Raw genomic sequence first — 21,382 nt, forward strand, 5'->3', positions numbered from 1 at the left:
AGGAGACCTCTGTTTCCGATTAAAAGGATACTCTGTGTTGCCCTTTTAATCATGCACATTTACTCATTACTGCCTCCTTTTCTTTTGAAGGAAAGTTATAAAACTTATCATGCACATGACTTGTAGTGTTGCCCAGGAAATAGTACACATTTTCATATCACCAAGTATATAGGGGAATACTCACTACTCAGGCTTGCTCTGGATGGCCATAATATCCTAGGAGTCTTTCGTGTGCTTTTACTTGTACTTCATTGCTCTTGTTAGATTAGCTAAAAATTAACAACTACAAAATAAAATTGTATTTAAATTTCTTTCTGCTGACACCTGCCTCTGACACCATCCTGTATGGATAGTTGAGTGAGAATGCCAAAAAACCTGTGATGAGTGGGAAGAAGGGTTTGTAATTTTACTGGAGGACTCCATAAATTGTGGATATCTAAAAATTCTTTCAGGTGTCTGAGTACTGAAAGTCTTGCTTTTTCCCCAGACTTTCCACAGGTACTCGTGCTATTTCTGGCATCAGGCTTCCAGATTATGCTCTAGGCAAATTCCAGGATTTTTGCCTGTGCAGGTCAGACTGACATTATTAGCAAAATCATAAAAAGAAGCCCAAATTAAAAGCTTGCTAATATGAAAATTTTTTAACAGTTGCTGCATGAAGTTAGAATCTTTGCTGAAGATGCCTTTAGAAATATTTATATACCATTGAAATCTCCTGGTAAAAGCACCAGTACAGCTTTTGTGACTCAGAAAGAGCCACATTAACATTTAGCAGCAATAGATAGGCAAAAAAAGGAGGAGACTGGTAAAAATGCAGAACAGTGCAGCTGGGAATACTACTTAAAAGCTGAAGAGGAAATCCAGAAGCAGCACTGATTTTGCTCAAGAGAGCATCCTGGGGAGCAGGTGAATGATGAGTGGGTTAAAAACCTTTTTCATATTCTAAAAAATTCATTTCTGAAGTAATGCCTTTTAATTACAAAAGAAATGGTACTTCAGCTTATAGCACCTCAGAGTTGTCCTAAATAAGTGTTTAGCACATCCAGTTAAGTCAAATCTAAACAGACTTTTTCTCATAGCAGAAAAAAATTCCATTCACCTTTCACCAGAGGATACCAGACAGGAGGATACTGGTGATATCTAAAAAAACCCTCCCTAAACCCTCCAGTCTATGAATTTGGATAATTAAAAAATTTACAATTAATTAAATCCTAATGTTGGATTAGGGGAGTAGACTAGATAGAACTGGGTGCTATTTATATCAGTAGACATATATTATACATCAGTATACATGTATTTGCCCATCAAGTACAGACTGACATAAAATCTTAATGGACTGTAAATAAACAGATCTTTTCTTTCTAATCTTTCTAAGGCAGGAGCTGGATCCCAAAGAGGGTTGATAAGAGAGGCTGGATAGGGCATTGATAGTATGTAGGGACAAAATGGGACTTGGTGTCATGATGCATCTTCTATCCCATAAGACACTAATTACCTGCCTTAGGTGGTCAGGCCACCTTTACTTAACCCGGAAAAGGAACATGTATAAATTATATATGTTTGATCAATAACCTTCCACACACTGGTTCTTCTCTGCATATGTGAGAAACTGGGTTTGCAGAAAGAAAAGTTGACTCATTTTCCACGTTCATTCAGTCTAAGCTTTTTTTGCTACTCATGATGCCAGCAATACTGCTAATTATTGCCATAATAAGCACAATAAAGTAAAATGTTTCTGTGGACTAAGCCTAAAGAGGCAACCAATTGCAGGCCTACATGATATTCTTGGCATTCATTTAAACTTTTCTTTCAGCCTTCTCTTTGCTGAAAATGTTAATGTAAGCTCTCCTATAGTAACCCCTCTCAGTTGCTTTATTCAGTGCCACTGTGGTCTTTCACGATTATTTCCTGTGGCATTCATTGTCACACCATATGAACAGTCAGCAACCACTATTCAGCTATGCCTCACTGGAACTGGGTTTGCCAGGAAAAATTAACATCTCCATTTTATACTGATGGAGCAGAGTGGCTTCCACACAGCAAAGACACTGCAGGAACAACATGCCCTCCTAGCTCATGCTCCTGACCTCGTACTGCTTCACCTACCCTCTTCCTGACCATAAGAAAGCACTGGGATTCCAGAAGTTACCACAGATTTCCGCTGGTTTTCTGTCTGGGTTATTGATTCTTGAATTCTTTACAAAGGCACTTTTGAAAATAGTAATTTGCAATTTGGCAATCAGTGAGGATGTTTCCAAAAAGCCAATTCCTCTGTTACTGCCTGTACCCTGGGACAGCATAGCTGTACTTCTAAATGACTCTCCCTTCCCTCAGGGTCTTTATATCAACAACTTTGCCTTGTTATGTCTTACATAAAACAAAAATTGCTTCCTGACATCTGCCCAGCTGTTGGTTTTTTTCTCTTTCCTCCTATGTACTATGCAGTCATCTGTCTTACCATTTATGTCATTCAGAAGTATTGAGAAAAGTATGGAAAGTATCCATAGCAGAGATTCCTGAGGCAAATGACACATTTGATTCAGAACAGTATTTTAAAGAAATAGCAGCTTAGGCTTTAAAAAACCCACACAGCTATGTAAAACAGCTATGTAAAATTATTCTCTCATTGGTACTGTGAGCGGTGAATCTAAAAGACAGGCTGCTTATTGCTTTGCAACTTGCAGCAATACTTTTTCTGAGATGTTCATATTTGGTTCTCTTACGTGAGCATACCAGGCCTCTACTGGCATTTGCCTCAAAACAATTCAAAGGAGAATTCAAAGAAACAGATTTTGATCTGAGAAAATCACTGAGGAAAAAATACAAGAACTTTATTAAAGTGCGGTTTTTAGTTGCAACTGTTAATATATTTAAGTAACCTGAGAATCAAATATATATTTTTTTGGTGGAAAGTACTAGGACAAGAGAAGCCAGATACTGAACTTGACAGAATACTGTTGAAACAAAAAATGGTCTTGTTGCATTGTGGTAAAGCAATCTCTGTGTTGAAAAATAATTTCTTAGTACATGCTCAACAGGAAATAGTTTTCACAAAGCCCTAGTGAAGCTGCATTCCTAATAGCATATCCTTAATATATCCTAATGAAACACATGATAAAGTATGTAACTTAAAAAACGTACAATATGGCTGAGATAATGCTGGACTTTGAGATTTGAGATTTGATATTTCTGCTTTTTAATTCTGTGAGATTTTCACTTCAAATTTAAAACTGTATGAGAACATTTCTGGCTTTTAATTATGTACAAACAGAATTACCATCAAAAACGTGTTTACTAGAACAAAGGAATATCAACTGCCATACATTCTGGGTAAATGTGTCTTTAGTGATGAAGAAACCTGAGTGTTAACTCCAGTTACAAAAAGTCAATGAACTTTAATGAAAACTTTCTACAAGAGGAAAAAACTATCTTGGGCTTGGAGTGATTCGTTCTGCCTTGATAATGTCTAGCTAGTCTAAGGCTGGTATACTTATTTTGGGAAGCAGTCATCCTCAGTTGAGTGGATACATAGTTCCATAGGTTCCTAAAGCATCCTTCTCCTCACTAGGACATCTTTTTTCTATGTATGGCAACCTCCAGCGATCTGAAGGGTCACAACAACTTTCCAAGTGACAATTTCTGTAACTCACTTTATCAAACAGCACAAAACTAGAGGGACAGGAGTGGGTAAATAAATGGCTTTAGTGCAAACTTGCACGCATGCCTCCTGGGCTCTGCTTAACAGTTTTTCAGCAAAGCCACACAAGAGGACCAAAAGGTTTAGATTACACAAATAAGTGCTTGTGGTTTATGAGCCTCTGCAGGCTGACTTCCACTGAAGTTCAGGGGAATCAGTGCAACAAAGGACTGGTCCTTTTTGTTGTTTTGTTCCTTTTCTTATACATGGGAAATCTGACTCTGTGATCTTACTATTTTTACTATTAATCTTCTGATGAAGAATGCCTGGCAGGGGAGCAGAGAGGGGTCTTTTGTGTGGGGCCAAAGGGTATTGATAATTAGAACAAACTCCCATGTTACATTCTTATGAGATGCCATGACTGCAAGTGAACTTTTTATTAAGGACAAAATGTAAAGAAACATAAAAATAATGCCTTTAATTGTGATGATAACCATTTTCCAACAACACTTTTTTCCCAAGAGAATTTTTCCCATCTCACTAAAACTTAAGAGACATGTGTTGATCATGGGATGGTACCATGGACATTTGGTTTTTTACACCCTATAACATTTAATGAAGCAAAACAAAATCTGAAGGGAAGAAACAACCATTTCAAAACAGTCCTTGCAATGTGGAAGTGCTAAACAGTGGTCTTCTACACAGTACATCCTCAGAATGAGAAAGAGGTTGAATTATGTAGGCTAAACGACACTGTATAGTATCAAAAGAATGTTTTCCTACTTTATTTTACTTCTTTAGAGCCCAGTCTTATAAATTTAGAGCTGACTGACCTTGCAGGACAAGGATCCAGATTACACTCTTGAAGTTTTGGCTTGGGCTTGATATTTTCAGGATAATAGTGACAGTATTGATCTGCTACTACCCGGTTGCTCCTCAGATCAAAACATTCAGCAGATGTCAGTTGATAACCTGCAATGCACAGTGGAAGAGATACTATGTGATATGGTGTTCTTCCTGTCTCTCTCTGAAGTGCTTAAGTTCTGGTTTGGTAAAAAGCAAGCTGAAAATATCAGTGCTTTTGGACATAACAGCTGCTGTTTTACCCGATTGATGTATTATAGCAGGAAACAAGACCTAACCAGTATGGTCAAATAAAAATTCAGAAGCCTAGAGCAAAAAGAAAAAACAAAGGCTGAGGTTTCTTGGTCACCAACACTCAGTTTCAGTTCATTTCATAGGGCGAAGATGCTCGTGGAGTTGGTGGCAAATGGAGACATCTTGTGATTCCGAAGTGGGTCCAAATCCCATCAGCCCTCATGTTTGACAGCGGTAGCATTAAATGCAGTCATGTGGATATCAAAATGTACTTTATGTACAAAGCCTGGTATGATGCTAAAAAATCTACAGGCTACTACTAGTATTGCTACATCACTCCATTTTGATGCAACTACTTTAATTTTCAGATTTTGCCCATTCTGGACCATAAAGGTCCAAATCTCAGTGCAGCAGTTGGTACAGATCCTGTATGCAGATGACTATTTCTGGAATACAGTGGTAATTCATTACCTCCTCCACAGGATGCTGAACAAGGAAAAAAATCAGTTTCCCTCCATCGGTGAATGATAGGCTGATAGAAGATAAACTGAACTGAACTGTCAGCAGCACCAGCATAACGGATCTGAAAAAGATGTAACACCAAAGTGTGAATCTGCAATAAATAACAGGAAGAAGCGTTCTGCCACATGCATCTGGCAGCTTCGAGACAAGTTGCAGCTACATGAAATTTCAGAGATACTTTGCAATACGAAAATGAAATGCACAAACCAGAGCACAGACTGGTCGCAAAATCTTGGACGCAAAACGTGGTCAAATACATTTCTGGGTGTAATCAGTGGCATTTCTGACCATTCTGAGCATAATGCATAATGAATGCAAAATAATGCATGGTTAGTGCTACTGAATACTTTTATGGGGACAGAGTATATGGACTGATCTTTATTTCATCAGAAAATCAGCTACCACTACCTGCTGCCCTTACCACACTGACATGCATTTTAGATCTTTAATATCTCCCAAACACCTTCTGAGACCATGTATACTATATTAGATAGATCAGAGTAAAAATGGGAGGCTGTGCTGGGAGAAATACTTAAGCATAAAAATTCTAATTCAAGATTTTTTTGTTTCTGAGGTGAGGTCTCTTCTTCGTTCTTCTTTGTGATACTGTCATTATTATAAGGCTGTCCTTCTGCTTACTTTATTTTGGCTGCAAAAATGCTCCTTTCCGTCATAGGTGTGGACTCGGCTGGAGCTAAGCACATGTTTGGAAAACACCCTTTAGAGACTACTTTTGCTAACTTTTAAGCCACCTGAACTTCACTACTCTTCCAATACTTTGTGTGCTGAATGGATTTCCTATATAAACAATAGTTTGTAGTGCAAGGAGTGCAATAAGAAAAGGGACCTTCACATTGCTAAAGCAGCACCACTTGCACCTGGCCCAGGAAAAAATCATTCCTGTTTGATAGCTGTGAGATTAATACTGTTATGGGGACTTCAAAATCTCCTCAGGACATCCCTTGTCATTACCTCTAAGCCTTTGCATGAACAGCTGGCAAGGGAAAAACAGTAATGCTGCTAATAATAGACTCTTATAGTTGATTATTCGTCCTAAGACATACGGTATCAGTGCTGCTTGAGCATCTCTGCATCAGTGGCACGATGATATTACAGGAGAGAAGATTGCCAAATCACAACCAGAAATGACAAGCCTTTCTCCAAGTCAGTACTCCTGACCTCAGAAGCAATCCTCTCAGTTCTTTTTTTTTTTTCAGACAGCTGAACATGTTTCAGCACTGCACCCTTTTTCTTTTCCCATATTTTCTTTTCCCATATTTTGAACAAGTTCTGGAAACACCATTTTTCAATCTGCCTTTCCTTTTCTCTTTCCAAATACCAAGAGACACTGTCAAAGAGTAGTTGTGAAACAGAAGCAAAAATATGTCAAATTGAGCTGAACAGCATAATCTGGGTTGTTTGTTTTCTTTCCCCTGTAGATGGATAGAAACGTAATTACAAATGAAAGTATATCTTGAAGAGGAGGAAGGCAAAAACACTGCAGGATATATTGATGGCTGTAAGAGATCTGGCCCACTGACACTAAGGCTGACCTTTCTAATTAGAGTAAACAGTGATGTTAATTCCCAACAGAAAAAAAAATACAGCTGTAGCAATACACCTTCTTCAGCAAATGGGAGGCCTTTTACATGGATTAATATCATCTGAGTCTGCGTGTCAGAAACAGGATATCTAATTCCTTGTGCATGACTGGTGCATTAATCAAACACTTCAGAAAGGTCTTTCTGGGCTCATGAAAGCCTCACACACTCCTGGGAAAAATGTTCTATTGTGCTGGAAGACATTTGGGGAGGTCTCTCATTTGAGTGTGCAGAAAAAGCATTCACTGGTGAGAATTCTGGTCTTACTCTTTGTTTTCTAAGGATCATCAGTGATTCTTAAACTCAGAAGATCTACCCAGCAGTACAGTCTTCAGTGAATCATGAAGACAGACCAAGGGCTCACACAGAATCCACCTATGTAAGGAAGTGGAGGAAAAGAGTTCCCACGAAAAAAAATCAGTCAGGAAGACAGAAGAGTTCCTCTCCTCCCTGCAGACTCTTCCTGCATTTCTGCAGAATTATGTTTTGACACAGAGAGAAGACAAATGTACATCTTTTCCAGACTAATGTGGAAATCACTCGTACAGCCATGGTAACAGGTGGAAAAGGATTACAATGAGCTACAGCCATGAGCTAAAATGATACAAAACAAGCAAATGAAAGAAGCTGGCACGGATTGTTTATTTTTTTTAAAGGAGTGCTGTAAGCAGAAGAGGAACAAAATATGGTGATTCCACATAGCAAAAAATTCTTTTTGATTTTGTTTGAGAGTTTGTTAAAGCTAAGATCTTGATCCAGGAGAAAACATCAGTGGCTGCTTGAGCCTTGCAAAACTCAAAGTGAGTCTTGATAGCTAAATGCCTAAGAAATGTTCTGATTTTGCTGCACATGGGCAACTTCCACACATTGAAATACTCAGCTCTCAAGTATGGCGAAATTTTTTACCCTTGCCGTATTTGTGATGCCCTGCTAGCTATGAGAAATGCCAGAGCGTCACAGAAAGATGGTCAACACTTGAGAATCTTTAGTTAGCCCTCCAATTAACATTGAGTTTTGCATCCTTGGGTCACTGAACCAGAAAAAATGGCAATAGTTCATTATGTTTGCAAATAATATCTAAATTTATTAATCTATCTAAATTTATTAATAGAAGACAGCAGAAGTAATCAAATCTTACAGAGCACTCACCCTGCATTTGTGCATTGTAATCCCCTAGCGAACATCCTTGATTTCTTTTAGTATTCTGGGGAGTTTAGAGTATTCCAAATAGCAGAGCAGCCCTTATCACTTTGTAAGACCCAAGAGGATTTCATTGGCCTTATAAAGAGTTGGTTAAAATGAGTCCTCAGACTAACCCCCAAAAATTAACTGTCTAGCCTAAAGTGACCAGCAACATAAATATTTTAAATTTTTTTAAGAAAAAAATCATTGCTTTTAGCCTGCTTTTTTAAAATTTATTTTGTAAATGACTGTCTGGGATGGTGCAACAGAGGCACACAAGCTGTTGCTCAGGTAAAGTCTGGGATTGATAAAACGTAGTATTAATTTTAGGGATATCCACAGGAAGTTGAATGCAAACAACAGACCTCATAATTTGAATATGAAAGCAGCATAATCTTTTTGAATTATTCTGATCTGTCCTCTGACCAAGAGACTGCAACATCTGACTTCACCTTTGTGTTGTGTTGGTTTTCCTACAGCCTCCAAGTTTGATTAGTTCACATAAAAACAAACAAACAAGCAAAGTCCCCCCAAAGCCCAACCCTTACGTGATTGATTTTAGCAGCATATGCCTGAACCATTTGTTTATGTTCACTGAAGAACACATGGCCTGTACTACAAAACTGCACTGAGTTTACTTGGGCAATTCTGAAATTTAATCAGCAGTTTATAACCAGCAGCGATAACCAAGAAATTATCAATGTTAATTGTAGGGTTAAATTATGAAAAGTGTGTTCTCATTTTATGAAAAAGAGAGAGAGAGAGAAAGACACAGAGAGAGAGAGAGGGAGAGTCAGTAAAAACAAAGTTTTGTTTGATGCTTTCCTTTCTCTGCTTGGAGTGCTTTAATATTCCTGTTTGTATGTAGTGATATCTTACATTGAAAAAGGAGGAGGATGTGCGAGAGATTTGTTGCTGTTCATAATTTGTTCATGAAGGAGAAATAGGAGCCAGACATTGCCATGGGAAAATAATTTTACAAGCTTGTTTAAAGTAATATAAAAAGTAAAAAAATGTAAATCATGAGACATTCTGAAGGCTTTCAAGCATACTAACACAGGACTACACCATGACTCCTCTGAGCTTGCCTTTTAATTCCCCAGAAGGGACCTCTGCCTTTGAGCTCCAGGGAACATGTCTCCTGTTCACTTCTGCATTCATGTCCCTTGACTGAGATAGTCCTGTGTTGGATCACCTTGTTTTTGGAGCTGTCTTTATATGGAAGACAGCTCCATCTGTTGCTTCTCAATTCAGCCTCTAAATTATCCAGAGAAATCACTGTTAAATTACATTATCACCGATTTACATGCTCTACAAAGCATCTCTGAATTGAATTTGCTCACCGTGCCCCAATCTTGGATTAAACTATCTTCCTTTAGGTGATTAGGGTGACTGTTAAAAAGCCTTTAGACTAAATCTCTCATAAAGAAAAAAAAAAAGAAAGCTAGAAGGTTCAAGTATTGTCTTGGATTCTATTATTCTCCCCAAAGGAAGAACAAAACAGAAAATTAGTGAATGGACCGGCTAGGATAGCTGGCAGTGATGAAACCTGCTGTATCAGCTATAACATCTATGATAATCTGTACAGAATCCACTAAGTGTAACAAAAGCAGAAGCTTCTCAAATAAGACCAAAGTTATTCCACAGAACCAAGAACAACCACAAATACACCAAAACCAGCCCTGCTGCACCTCTTCTGTGGATACCATCTATAACACCCCACTCATCTGTGGAAAGACTATTTCACCACCACCAACATGCTCTCAGGGTAAGAGATTTCACTTCTGAGCAAGCCACCTAAATCCTCACCACAGAATATTTACTAACCTCAATCATGGAAATACCTAAGAAATTAATGTAAAAAAAAAAAGGGTCCTATTTTGATAGATACTGTATAAAAATAAAATTAACAAAACAGAAAGGCAATGTCCACCAAAAAAAAAAAAAAAAAAAAAAAAGTTAAAATGATGAATACTGAACAAGATTGGCACCAAAGCTTCATAGTACTTAAAAATGAATGATTTTAATGATTTTTGAAATAGATAGAGTTGGGGAATTTACATGATACCAGAAAAGTATTACAGAAAAAGAAAAGCTGCAAAGAGCAATTTGTCAGAGTAAAAGAAAATAGCATGTCTAAGAAACTGTCTCTATTGCCTCAAATTAAAACCTGACAATAGATTTCAGATGAGCAGTATTTTAAAGAAGTATGTAAGAATAATGGCAACACATCTCCAGATACAAATAGCATCCACCCAGTAGTTTCAAATCATGTATTCTTTGAAGATCACAGAAATACAAATCATGTATGAATCATATTTAGCTTATTTTAATGAACAAGCTATTGTTAAAACCATAGAAAAACAGATAGAAAATTGTAACAACATTTTTTAGAAGGGGATTCACGCTTTTCATGCATGAAATGCATGAAACTGCAGACCAATAATCTCTACCTCTGTTATGGGGTCAGTAGATAGAATGAAAATAAAGAACAGAATTCAAAGATGGGTTCTCTCCTGGGGAGAGAGGTGCTTTCTGAGCACTGTGGTTTGCTTTGCCAAAGATTCATGAGGGACACTGATAAAGGTAGTTTAGGTATCAGTTTTCATCTAGGTCCCTCACCAAAAGTACTAGGCAAAGTTGACATGAGTTAAGAAGATTGTTCCATGGACTGATGACTGGATAGCAGGAAACGGTCTTATAACCTGTTCTTGCAGTGGGTGAAGGACCTGTGGAATCCCTCAGGGATGTGTGCTAAGGAATGTGTAGTTCACTTTTTCTCAATATATGTATTTATATAGCATACAATTAATCTATTTATAATATATATTAAATAATATAAAATAATATCAATTTTAAATACTTTTATTGCATTTCATTAAACAATATTAAATTTATTTATAGGAAATGGATATTTCCAAATATCAACGCATAGATTTAAATACTAATCACAAATTACATATTTATGTATATTATAAAAATTATGAATATATAACCACTGTGGAACAAGAAAAAGAACAGAGAAGAAAAAGAATTATAACCATTGTATGGGCCACCTTCGATAAAAGTAAAGATTAAATAGAGGAAGACACTAGGAAGGAGGCAAATGATGATGACAGAGATATCAAGTATAGAAATAATGGAGAAACAGGGCAAACACTAGTAATAATTTCCTGTTTCTCAGAGTGGGAAAACTGTAAAGAATCAGTGAAAACACTGCACCAAGAATTTACAAATGAGATGTATTCCTTATTTTACACAGTGCATAGTTCATTGTAGAACACATCCCATGAGCTAAATACTGTCAAAAGGGCAAATACAGCACAAATGGGCCTACAGAAACTCCTGAAGACTGGTGAGTCAATAGACACAGCAGTCCAAATGTATCATGAAGGTCAAGGAGAATACAGCCAGGAGGTAACTTTGATCTCTTTCTTGCACTATATCTTTCAGTATGTGAAACCAGTTCCTCTCTGAAACAGAAACCTGAGTGAAGGAGACCCTTTACTTGACCTAGTCTGGCAGTTCCAATGCACTTCTAGATGGAAAATGTTGATTAGGAGAATGACCAGGTTCTGAGAACTATTAATTGAAATTATTTCTATTGAACAGAAAAAGAAGGTAGGTAGGAAATAGAATCTGTATGTTGTTTTCAAAAAGACTACTACATAGCTTTCCATAAATTTTACCAGATTTGCCAAAATAGGAGAAAAAGGATAGAATTTTTCTTAATATGTCACAAGATCTAGTCAAGATAAATAATGATTAGGTCTCTTTTCAGGCTGCTCATTACTTGTGAGCTTGATCTAGAAATTATTACAACAATTGTATATTATTTGGGAATCAGAATATGTAATTTTTATGACTCTTGATTAAAAAAAAAAGAAAGGATTTAATGCAAACATAGGTTGGGGAGCAGCTGAGGAAACTCAAGTTGTTTAGTGTAGAGGAGGCTGAGGGGAGACGTCATCGCCCCCTACGGCTACCAGAAGGGAGGTTGCAGAGAGCTGGGGATGAGTCTTTTTAACCAAGTAACAGGCGATAGGACAAGAGGGAATGGCCTCAAGTTGCACCAGGTAAGGTTTAGACTGGATATTAGGAAGCATTTCTTTCCAGAAGGGGTTGTTAGGCGTTGGAATGGGCTGCCCAGGGAGGTGGTGGAGTCCCAGCTTTAAGAGGAGTTTAAGAGTGGGGTTGACATGGTGCTTAGGGATATGGTGTAGTTGAGGACTGTCAGTGATAGGTTAATTATTCGACTAGGTGATCTTCAAGGTCTTTTCCAACCTAGATGATTCTGTGATAAAAGCCAGTGATACAGACCATGTTACCAAAGTGCTTCCAGACAAGATCAATCTGCACTCTACAGAAGTGACATCAGGAAGACACATATCTCAAGGGTAGTATTGTTTTATGATGGACTATATTCCAATGGTCTCTTCTAGATAGCAAAGTTGACCTTGTTAACACACAGCTTGACTCAGTCACAGCCAGATTTGAATTCTTATTACTTCTGCATGCTCAGCCTTAAGTCTAGCTCACCTACTGCCAGAGGCACCACCCTAACCCTGATCTGCCATTGCTTCCAAGGCTAGATCACTGCTTCTATGACCACTTCCTTCCTGACCTGCAGCCTTCTCCCAGATATGAGGCATAATGTCCACCAGAAACCTTTGCCAGCATCAGAACTAAATTATACAGAAGACCCTTACCGTCATCACCCTCACCCCTCATATGGTAATACCACTAAAACCCAACAACAGGCCAGCCATAAACAGTAGGTTCTTGCCTCTAGAGCAGATTTCCACTTTTTGGCCTCTGTCCTAAAGTGATGAAGTAATTTCTTCTTTCATTCCACAAGGTAACTCATTGTATGCTCCTGGTCCAAAAGTGATTATTTAATCCAAACCTGGCCCTAGCCTGGCAAGACCTATCAACCTCTCTGCCAGCTGGCTGCCTGTACATGCATTATCTCCTGAATGCCCTTGCAAGTCCCAGGAAGTCTAGACTAAGCCCCACCCTTATCTTCTTTTGTTAACCTGGACTCTAATCAAATGCATTTTCTCAGCAGCAGTTTCTGCCAGTGCTAGATCACAACTGAGATTAGAATTGCCTGGCTAGCTCTAGCGCTCTGTGTAACTCAGCATCCAGTCTGAGCTCTACTTTATACCTTTTTGGACAATTGGTGGCCAAAACCCTAATCTCAGTAATAACTCTGCTCAAGGGCATTCAGTCTGCACCATTTCTAAATCAGCCAGCAGTACCCCCAGTCACCAGCACAAAAAAAGAGCCAGGCAGTCTCTTCTGGCAACAGTCCTTACCCGAAGTTTATCAGCCCTAGCACTTACAAAAGACAACATCAATAGAAACCCAATCCTAACCCAAATACCTCCAACGGCCTCCAGACGAACATTTATCCGATCCAACCTTATACATCCCTGATGCAAAGCTGTTGTTCTATGCAGGCTTTATGAACAAACCTTCATCATGATACTACTGATTGAAAAACAACATAAACCTAGTATAATCTAGATCTAGGCCAACAGTGGTTCCTTCTCCAAACCAGCCCCAAACCTGGACAACACCCCTCACTAGACCTTGTTTTAAACCCACTGGTCTTTGCTGCCTCACACCTCAGTCACAGGACTAGGATCCTACCTATGCAAAAACCACAGCCTGTAAAACACACCCTAACAGGCTGTGCTTTGCCAGCACTAACCCTTCCTTGTCAATCCCTACCAGCTGTTTCAGTAAGCCTGTAACTCAGGTGGTTCATATTTGCAGTGTTGATTGCTTTAAATAGTTGACCAGTGATAACTGTTAGCATCACATTATCATCTGTAGATTCCATCTGAGAGTATTGATTCATCCTGCTCAAAGGAGTGCAGATGTGTGACATGAAATGGTCACTCCAATTTCCTTTATTTTGTGTCTGAAATAGACAACACTGACAGAGGAGACTTTTTAGCACAGACAGGTGAATATGTGACCTTGGTAACAGCAAATCAGTGGCAGCTCTGCCAATAAAGTACAAGACCCGCTGTGTGATATTACTGCTCCGTTCTCTAGATCACAGTGTCAGCCAGAAATATTTCTAAGTGAAATTGACCTTCATTTCACAAGGATTTTATCAAACATGACACTTTTTTCTTTTAGGAAAAAGTAATTTCTATTAATGTGAATCAGAATTTTCTATTAAAAACGTCAAAACAAGGAAATCCTCAGAACGACATCTTTTTCAGGTCTTCTGCCTTTCAAACATTAAAAGTTTATTATGGAGATTTATAATTCTCAAACTATGACTATAAAAGAGAATTAAAAGCTCCAGTTCTTCCCCTATTTTGTGATAACAGCTTTATTTTTTAAAAAGATAGATATTTTACAAAATTACTTTTCCCATTTACATATCTTGTGAAAAGACTGACAAGAGTTTAGAACACAAGGAATGTGCCACTGACTATTACAAAGTCAAGAAATTTAGTAATTATACAATACAGCTCCTACAGGAACACCATGAGGTTTCTTCTTTCAACTTTAAAGCATTCAGTGTCACCAGTAAAAAAAAAAGAAATGTCAACTCCCACACTGAGTTTCTACTTCTGAATTATATCCAGGTGTCTAACTTGACCTCTCTGAATAAAAGCACTCAGGGTCAATCGAAAAGTATTACAACAGTCATTCTGGAGACAATGACCATAAAACTAGAGTTCTGCTACATCTACAAATTCATTTAGATCTGTTTGCGTAAAAACTGCCTTGTCCCAGGAAAGTAAATCTTGACACCCAAAGAGATCCCAGTTTGTGAGGGAAACCTGCCAATACCACAGAGAAGCCATTCATCTGAATTTTTAAAGGAAAGTGCTTTACCTTCACAAGCTGAAGGCAAAATAGTCATGACTATAGTAAACATCGAAAGCAGTTGCCAAGTCCGGCATAACTAAGAGGTAAACATACATTTTGGTACTCCTGTATTAGCCTTATTTGTATGTACACTCCTATATCCAACAAAATGCAACAAATGAAATATCCAGAAGCTAAAATTTTGTTAGAAAAATAATTAAATAATATAGAATTATATCCTTGTTGCACTATGTAATATTAAAGTATCTTCTATAGCTGTGAACTAAATGAAAGGAATTTAAGTGCCTGGTCCAAGGCAAAATCTAATGCTAACCTAGAAAAGATCCTACAACTGTGAACAGGGGGCTTGTGTGCAGATTTTTGTCATGGTTTGAGCCTGGCTGGCAGCGATACATGATACAGTCGCTTGCTCACCTTTTCCCTGCACAGGGGATAGGGAGACAATGGAGGGTTAAAGGGAGACTCATAAGCTGAGATAAAACCAGTTTAATAATTGCAATAAAATAAAATAGTATCAATAATAGGAAGCACAAGTGGGTAAAGCATAATGTGACTGCTCACCACCCACCAGCTGATACCCAACCTGTTTCCAGCTAGCAATTCCAAAATACCAAGGTCCCGCAATTGCAATCCTGGAAGTAAGAGAGAACACCTTTCCTTCTTGGCCACCCCTCCTTCACATACTGAGCATGATGATACATGATATGGAATATTTTACTGGTTAATCTGGGCCCGGTGCTCTGGCTGTGCTCACTCTCAGCTTCTTGTACACTTGCGCATGGGCAGGACATGGGGAGTTGGAGAGTCCTTGATCTCTTAGCAACAACTGAAAACATCAGTGTATTATCAGCATTCTTCTGATACCAAACCCCATACTGAATCCAAAACACAGCGCTATTCTGGCTGCTAAGAAGAATAATCATCTCAGTAGAAACCAGGACAATATTTTTCTATATTCACTTAAGGCAATGGATATATCAATAATATGACACCTGTTGAGCCACGCTACTCTGACTTTCAAAAGTCCACAACACACAGCAGAACTATTAAAACAGTTTAATCTCAACTCAGCAGTGTTCTGCCCATGTCTAGCCAGGTTGTACACTCATATTGGCCAGACAGTCATCTATCTAGTAGGGTACAGCCTTTGTTTTAACCAGTGCTTCTTATCTTTCTTTGATAGAGATGGAAATGCAAGCACCAAGGGATAAAGATATTTCCCTGTCATAAAAGATAACAGTGGAAATACCAGGAACACAGTCCAACTCTCCTGCTACCATTTCAGGGCCACTGGTCTACATGACCAGCTGTCCCCAGCAGATATGTTTCAATTAACCAGGCTGCCTTAAATCCATAGACAGCACAAATAGTGCAAAGTGAGCAATACTGTTTACATTGCACTGAAGTTTGTCACCTGGATATCATCTGTAATAGAGGTAAAAGTGTTTTAGACGTTTTGAATTGACCAGCATCTGTTTTATTTAGGCATTTTCATTCTGACCTTCAAAGACAAAGGAGTGCATTCTTCAGGTCAGGCTTCTCCTTGTGAACCAGACCTGACAATCTCAGCTTGCGTTTTGTGCTAACCAAGATGGGTAGGGGACTGTCTATAGGGATCTGCTACTTCCTGAGCCAACCCACCCTAGGTCAGCCCAATTTAACCTTACCCAATCACTTGTCTCATTTTCCAGTTCACTGTTCAAACTTCTAGCTGCCATCAGCTCTAGGTTAAAGTAAATGTCATTTACCTCTGGGGCCCATGGTGAAAAATTTATCTAGTGACGGACATGATACAGGTTTTACAGTTTCACAGCTGAAATCCTTCAAGTTCTTTGGGTCTACCGGAAAAGCATTTATTTTACTGTAATTCCCAAATGTGCATTTTTGTACGTGTGTTCTCCCACAGAATGCGTGCATTACTTCCAGCAATGTGTTTTATATTACCTGGAAGAATAGAAACACTCTAATGGGAGCAAATAATTTTATTCTTATTGCCAGTGCAACACAAAGCAGAACTTCAAAATGACACCATGACTTCCCAAGCAAAGTCATCACATTTATTTTGGAGCTTGGGGATCTCATTCTCCAGTCCCTTACAGTCTCCTGTGTGATTACACTAGTATAAACCCAAAAAATTATGGGCAAAAGATACAGACTTCTTTCTTTTTGCTTGTCACAGATGAAGCAAGCTTCATGTCCTTGAATTTTATATACCTCAGCAGCACAAAGAGAGAGTAATCTGCCTTTTCTTGTAATGAGTTTATCTTTTCTCTTTAGGGCACATATTGCCTATGTCTTTCTTGGCATAAACACAGTCTGTTTCCCAAGGACTGTTGAATGAGGCTTTCATCAGATATTTAACTATAAAGAATTTCATACAGAGTTTAAGAGCTAGCCTGGACTAGATTTTGTGGTAAATGTCTACTGGAAAATTAAGATCTCGAAAAATCTCTCTCATCTTTCCAATGCATCTTGTCTTACTTTACGTTGTTCCAAGAGATCAATGACTAATGACCCTCACCTTGACGGTGAAGTCTGCAGTGAGGGGCCCAGATATTCTTAATATCTCCTTTTCAGGAAACTTTTGGAAGTCGATGCTAGAATTGTCCATGAGGAAGGAGCCTGTGGAGCTGAGACTGTTTTCACTCTTCACACCTTGGAGAGTCTTGGTTTCCAAATCTGACAAATACAAACAAATTAACAGGAAACTACAGCATTATAATTTATTGTAAGAGTAAGTAAGACTAGAAAAGGAAAGCCAATGCAAGACAGCAGTGGTGCAGATTTGTGTCCTAAATTAGTGATAATGCAACTTTTTGAATTTGTTCAACTCTTAGATTTCTAGCTATGTATTCACCTCCTCATCCATACGTCATATTTTTATTTCCAGACATATTAATCCATGCCTAGGTAAGCATATTTTCTGTCTTTTAACTCACTCTCAGTAAGTCATGCTCCTATGTGGAGCATTACTCAGACCTTCACTCATGAGTGCTGGCTTTGTTAAACTGCTGTTCTCTCTTTCAGTTCAAAGGTGGATCACTAACCACAAATTGTGGTAGATAATTAGCTGAAAGCAAGACATCCAGGAAAGAAAGATCAGTATGACAGTAATACTGCCTCCTCTCCAGAAGCTATCTGATCCGTCCCAGCAGGGTAGGAAGGGGAGTGCTGAACTTCCCTGAGCTTTCCCCTCTGGCTTTTTGCAATCACAGCTCCCAAAAGGTGGGCATTAATTCAGATACTGTTTGGTAGCACTTGCGTCTGATTGTTAAATCATAATAAACATACTAGATCATTTATTAAATGGAAATCGACAATCAGAAAGTAGATCTGTTCCATCATCTAGTCTCCCCAACTCCAGATTATGTATTGCAGCATGTTCACCAATAAACTATTCCTTGTAGTTATTTCAAAGTGACAATCCATTTCATCATGAAGAACTGTAAAGTTACAATCCTTTTACCATGTATCTGTGAAATTATGCACAAAATCTTCTCCCACACAGAGAGGCAGCTAATGCAAAATCTGAATTAGATGGGGACACACTATTAATCTGTGATGGAATCATATTTTCACAGACAGTAAATGGGAGAAGCATTTTTATTAGCATGTATTAAGTTGTTAATTATGAAGAAAAAATAATTGCAGTAATTAAACTGCTTTTCAAGACAGGTGATGGGAGTTAATTCATGAAGGAAGTTGCTGAGGCAGTACACTAAGAATTTGCTCTGTATTAATGAATTCCTTGGTTTTCAGTGAGACTAGTCTCTTCCTTTGTGATGCACTTGGCCATATATTTATTTCAGGACAAGGCATAAAGATGGTTTGAAGACTTGTGTATATATAATCGGCCTCCTGTTGACTTCTCCCACAACCAAAGTTCACAGGGCAAGACGCTCCCTCCCCCCAACTGATTGTAGCTCATACATATATAAAATCCTTTGATGGGTGAACAGAAAGATTCATGGAGACACCTGAAACAAGAAAGAGATGTATTTGGACTTAGTCATGCTTACACAGAACAGTTAATCTAAATCTCAACCAGTGACTCAGGCAGACCTTGCTGATTCAAATCTTCTTGTCCTGAAATGTGATATGGCCTGACTGAAGACAGCTTTAGATAAACCACTCCAGCTAAAATCTAATTTCTCTCTAAGCTGCCTTGTAGCTAAATTTTCCTGAAAAAGTAATAAAAGTACAAAGTTTTCTACCTTGGAAGAGAATATCTATACTGGGAAAGAAGACAAAAGAGAAAGGAAGAGTGCAAATCATTTACTGGGAAAGTAATAACAACCGTACTGGAGCAGCACAGGAGTACCCAAAGGGCCAGTTAAAACTGAAGTACAGACAGCATTTGACCTTTTAAGAAAAACATAATATATATTTTTTTTTTCATTTATAACCTATAATTTGCTGGTCTTTATTCACAGCTCTAAATCTAAAGAACTGTTAAAAGGTTATGGCATGCCCACTGCTTTCTCAACACAAGCAGTGAGCTACAGAACAGGACTGATAAACCACCCCTTATTTTGCCACTCAGTATAAGTTCTTTGGGTAAAATAAATCTGGAGAGAGCGGGAATGATTTGGTGTTTCACCTCCTTGCCGACACTAATGTTTGTATTTACACTGATAAGCATAGACAACTCCAACTTGTCTGTTCTGCAGGAAAGTTCTATTACCTGTGGGAAAAGGAGAAGCGGACCCCTACTTATCTTACAATAGTTTGTGCTTCTGAGAAGTTATGCAATACAATTTGTGTTTTTTCTAGCAATAAGTCTCATTTGTCAACACTAGTGTTCATTTGTTACTGATGAAAAAAGGAGGAGCCTGTGAGTAGCTACTGCATTGGAAGGTAAGACTGAGGAATGCAAGGAGTTTTTCTGTTCATGACAGATAGATTTGACTTCAGGTCTCAGAGTATTCTCAAATCCTGAGACTCTTCTCCCAGAAAACGGGGATACACAGCTGTTGGGATATACAGCTCCATGTCAGACAAAGCAGGGAAGTGTTATAGCCACCAAGTCATCAGCTAGCAGCATTCAGTGGTCTTAACTCCTTGAAGCAGCATCACTACTAAGGAACATGGTTTGACTTGTGCATGCTGTTTCTGATCTTTAGACTATGACTTTGTGTGTGTGCATATCCATGAATGTGTGCATTTACAGGAGTGAGAGATACTGTCATAACAGAAACATGTTAAAGTCATCAGCAGCTTGATGGCTAAGCTCAGCTGTAGGGAAGCTTATACTTTACTGTCCTCAATATTTCTTCACTCAGTGGGATATATTTTATTAATTTTAAACAAAAGACTTGGCACACAGTGAGCCAGCCAAAGGATAAGCAAACAAAAATGCCTGAAACATTATGGAAGAGCAAAGGATTCTGCAATGTTGGCCACCTCTGCTCTGAAAAGAGCATGGACCACTGAGGTAACTGGGTCTAAGGAGAGTTTCTGAGGGCAGGACTCATCCCTGTGTTGAAGTTGTGATCTGAGAGAGGGAAACCAGACAACACAGTGTGAACAGAGCGCTTCAGGTTAGCAAGGCTTTCTTAAACATATGTACATTAACTTTTTCTACTTACACAAATGATCAGGTCCTTTCAGCACGAGGCGAATCTGCCTACTTCCATAGGGAATAGCAACCACAGTATCATCCACTGCAGGAAGGCAAAAATGCATGGAGTAAGTAGGCAAAGAAATTCCCATCTGTTTTCAAGTAAGCAATGAAATAGGTGCTTACAAGGCAGACAAAAGCTTTTAGATCAATTAAACAACCCCATGAATATGAGAGAACGTTAAAAATCGGAAAAAAACCAACAGAATGCTGTAAGAATCTTCTACTTAGAAGAAGCCAAACCTGTTGATTTTTTTTTTTATTCTCAACTCCCTCACAGTAATTTTTGTATTCCAAGAGTAATTAATAGCTTTCTATTTCACCACGAGTCCACTTAAACCTCTTCCAAGTCTTTTGAATTGATGTTTGTGAAGTAGAGAAACATAAGACTTATACTGATGTTTAACCAGAACAGCCAATTCTTTCACTTGACTCTTTCCCAGCTGAGACCTATAGCTTGTCCATGACCTTGCCCATGCTATGTGATGATCTCCCACTGCCCTCAGGCATGCCTTCCCTTTCACATCTTTTATTTTAATGGTTAGAAGTGGTATAATTCTCTTTCCCTTTCCTCACCACTAACAGAAAGCCCCTGGAAAACCAGAAGGTTTTAACCAAAACCATTAGACTGTCATGTAAACGGGTTTTAGAGCAGGATATTGCACCTATGAAGCTCTTGGGAGCTTTGCCAACTGGATTTAAACTGAGGTGTGAATTAGCATGTAGGTCACATGCTGCTGTAAAAGTTAGTTAAGTTAGCATTTCTAAAGATGCAGCAATGTCAGTAATATCCTGAAGGAAGACATGAAGGAAAGGTGTGGAAATATGCTAGAAAATGCTCCCAACTCTATGCCTGGGTCATGG

At 38.4% G+C, this 21,382-nt stretch overlaps 1 protein-coding gene across 4 annotated transcripts in view; it reads right to left on the bottom strand.

Annotated features, from left to right (window-relative positions):
- ADAMTSL1 (ADAMTS like 1) overlaps positions 1–21,382 on the bottom strand; it is a 503,340-nt gene that overhangs the window by 124,321 nt on the left and 357,637 nt on the right. For all 4 annotated transcript variants that reach the window (XM_074931327.1, XM_074931329.1, XM_074931328.1 and 1 more), the window contains 4 exons: positions 20,487–20,561; positions 17,420–17,577; positions 5,207–5,318; positions 4,471–4,609 (listed from right to left, as the gene is read on the bottom strand). In XM_074931327.1, the coding sequence (XP_074787428.1) occupies positions 4,471–4,609; positions 5,207–5,318; positions 17,420–17,577; positions 20,487–20,561 (484 nt within the window). The remainder of the gene's footprint in view (positions 1–4,470; positions 4,610–5,206; positions 5,319–17,419; positions 17,578–20,486; positions 20,562–21,382) is intronic.

The sequence above is a fragment of the Athene noctua genome, chromosome Z, assembly GCF_965140245.1.
Source record: "Athene noctua chromosome Z, bAthNoc1.hap1.1, whole genome shotgun sequence".
Classification (NCBI taxonomy): domain Eukaryota; kingdom Metazoa; phylum Chordata; class Aves; order Strigiformes; family Strigidae; genus Athene; species Athene noctua.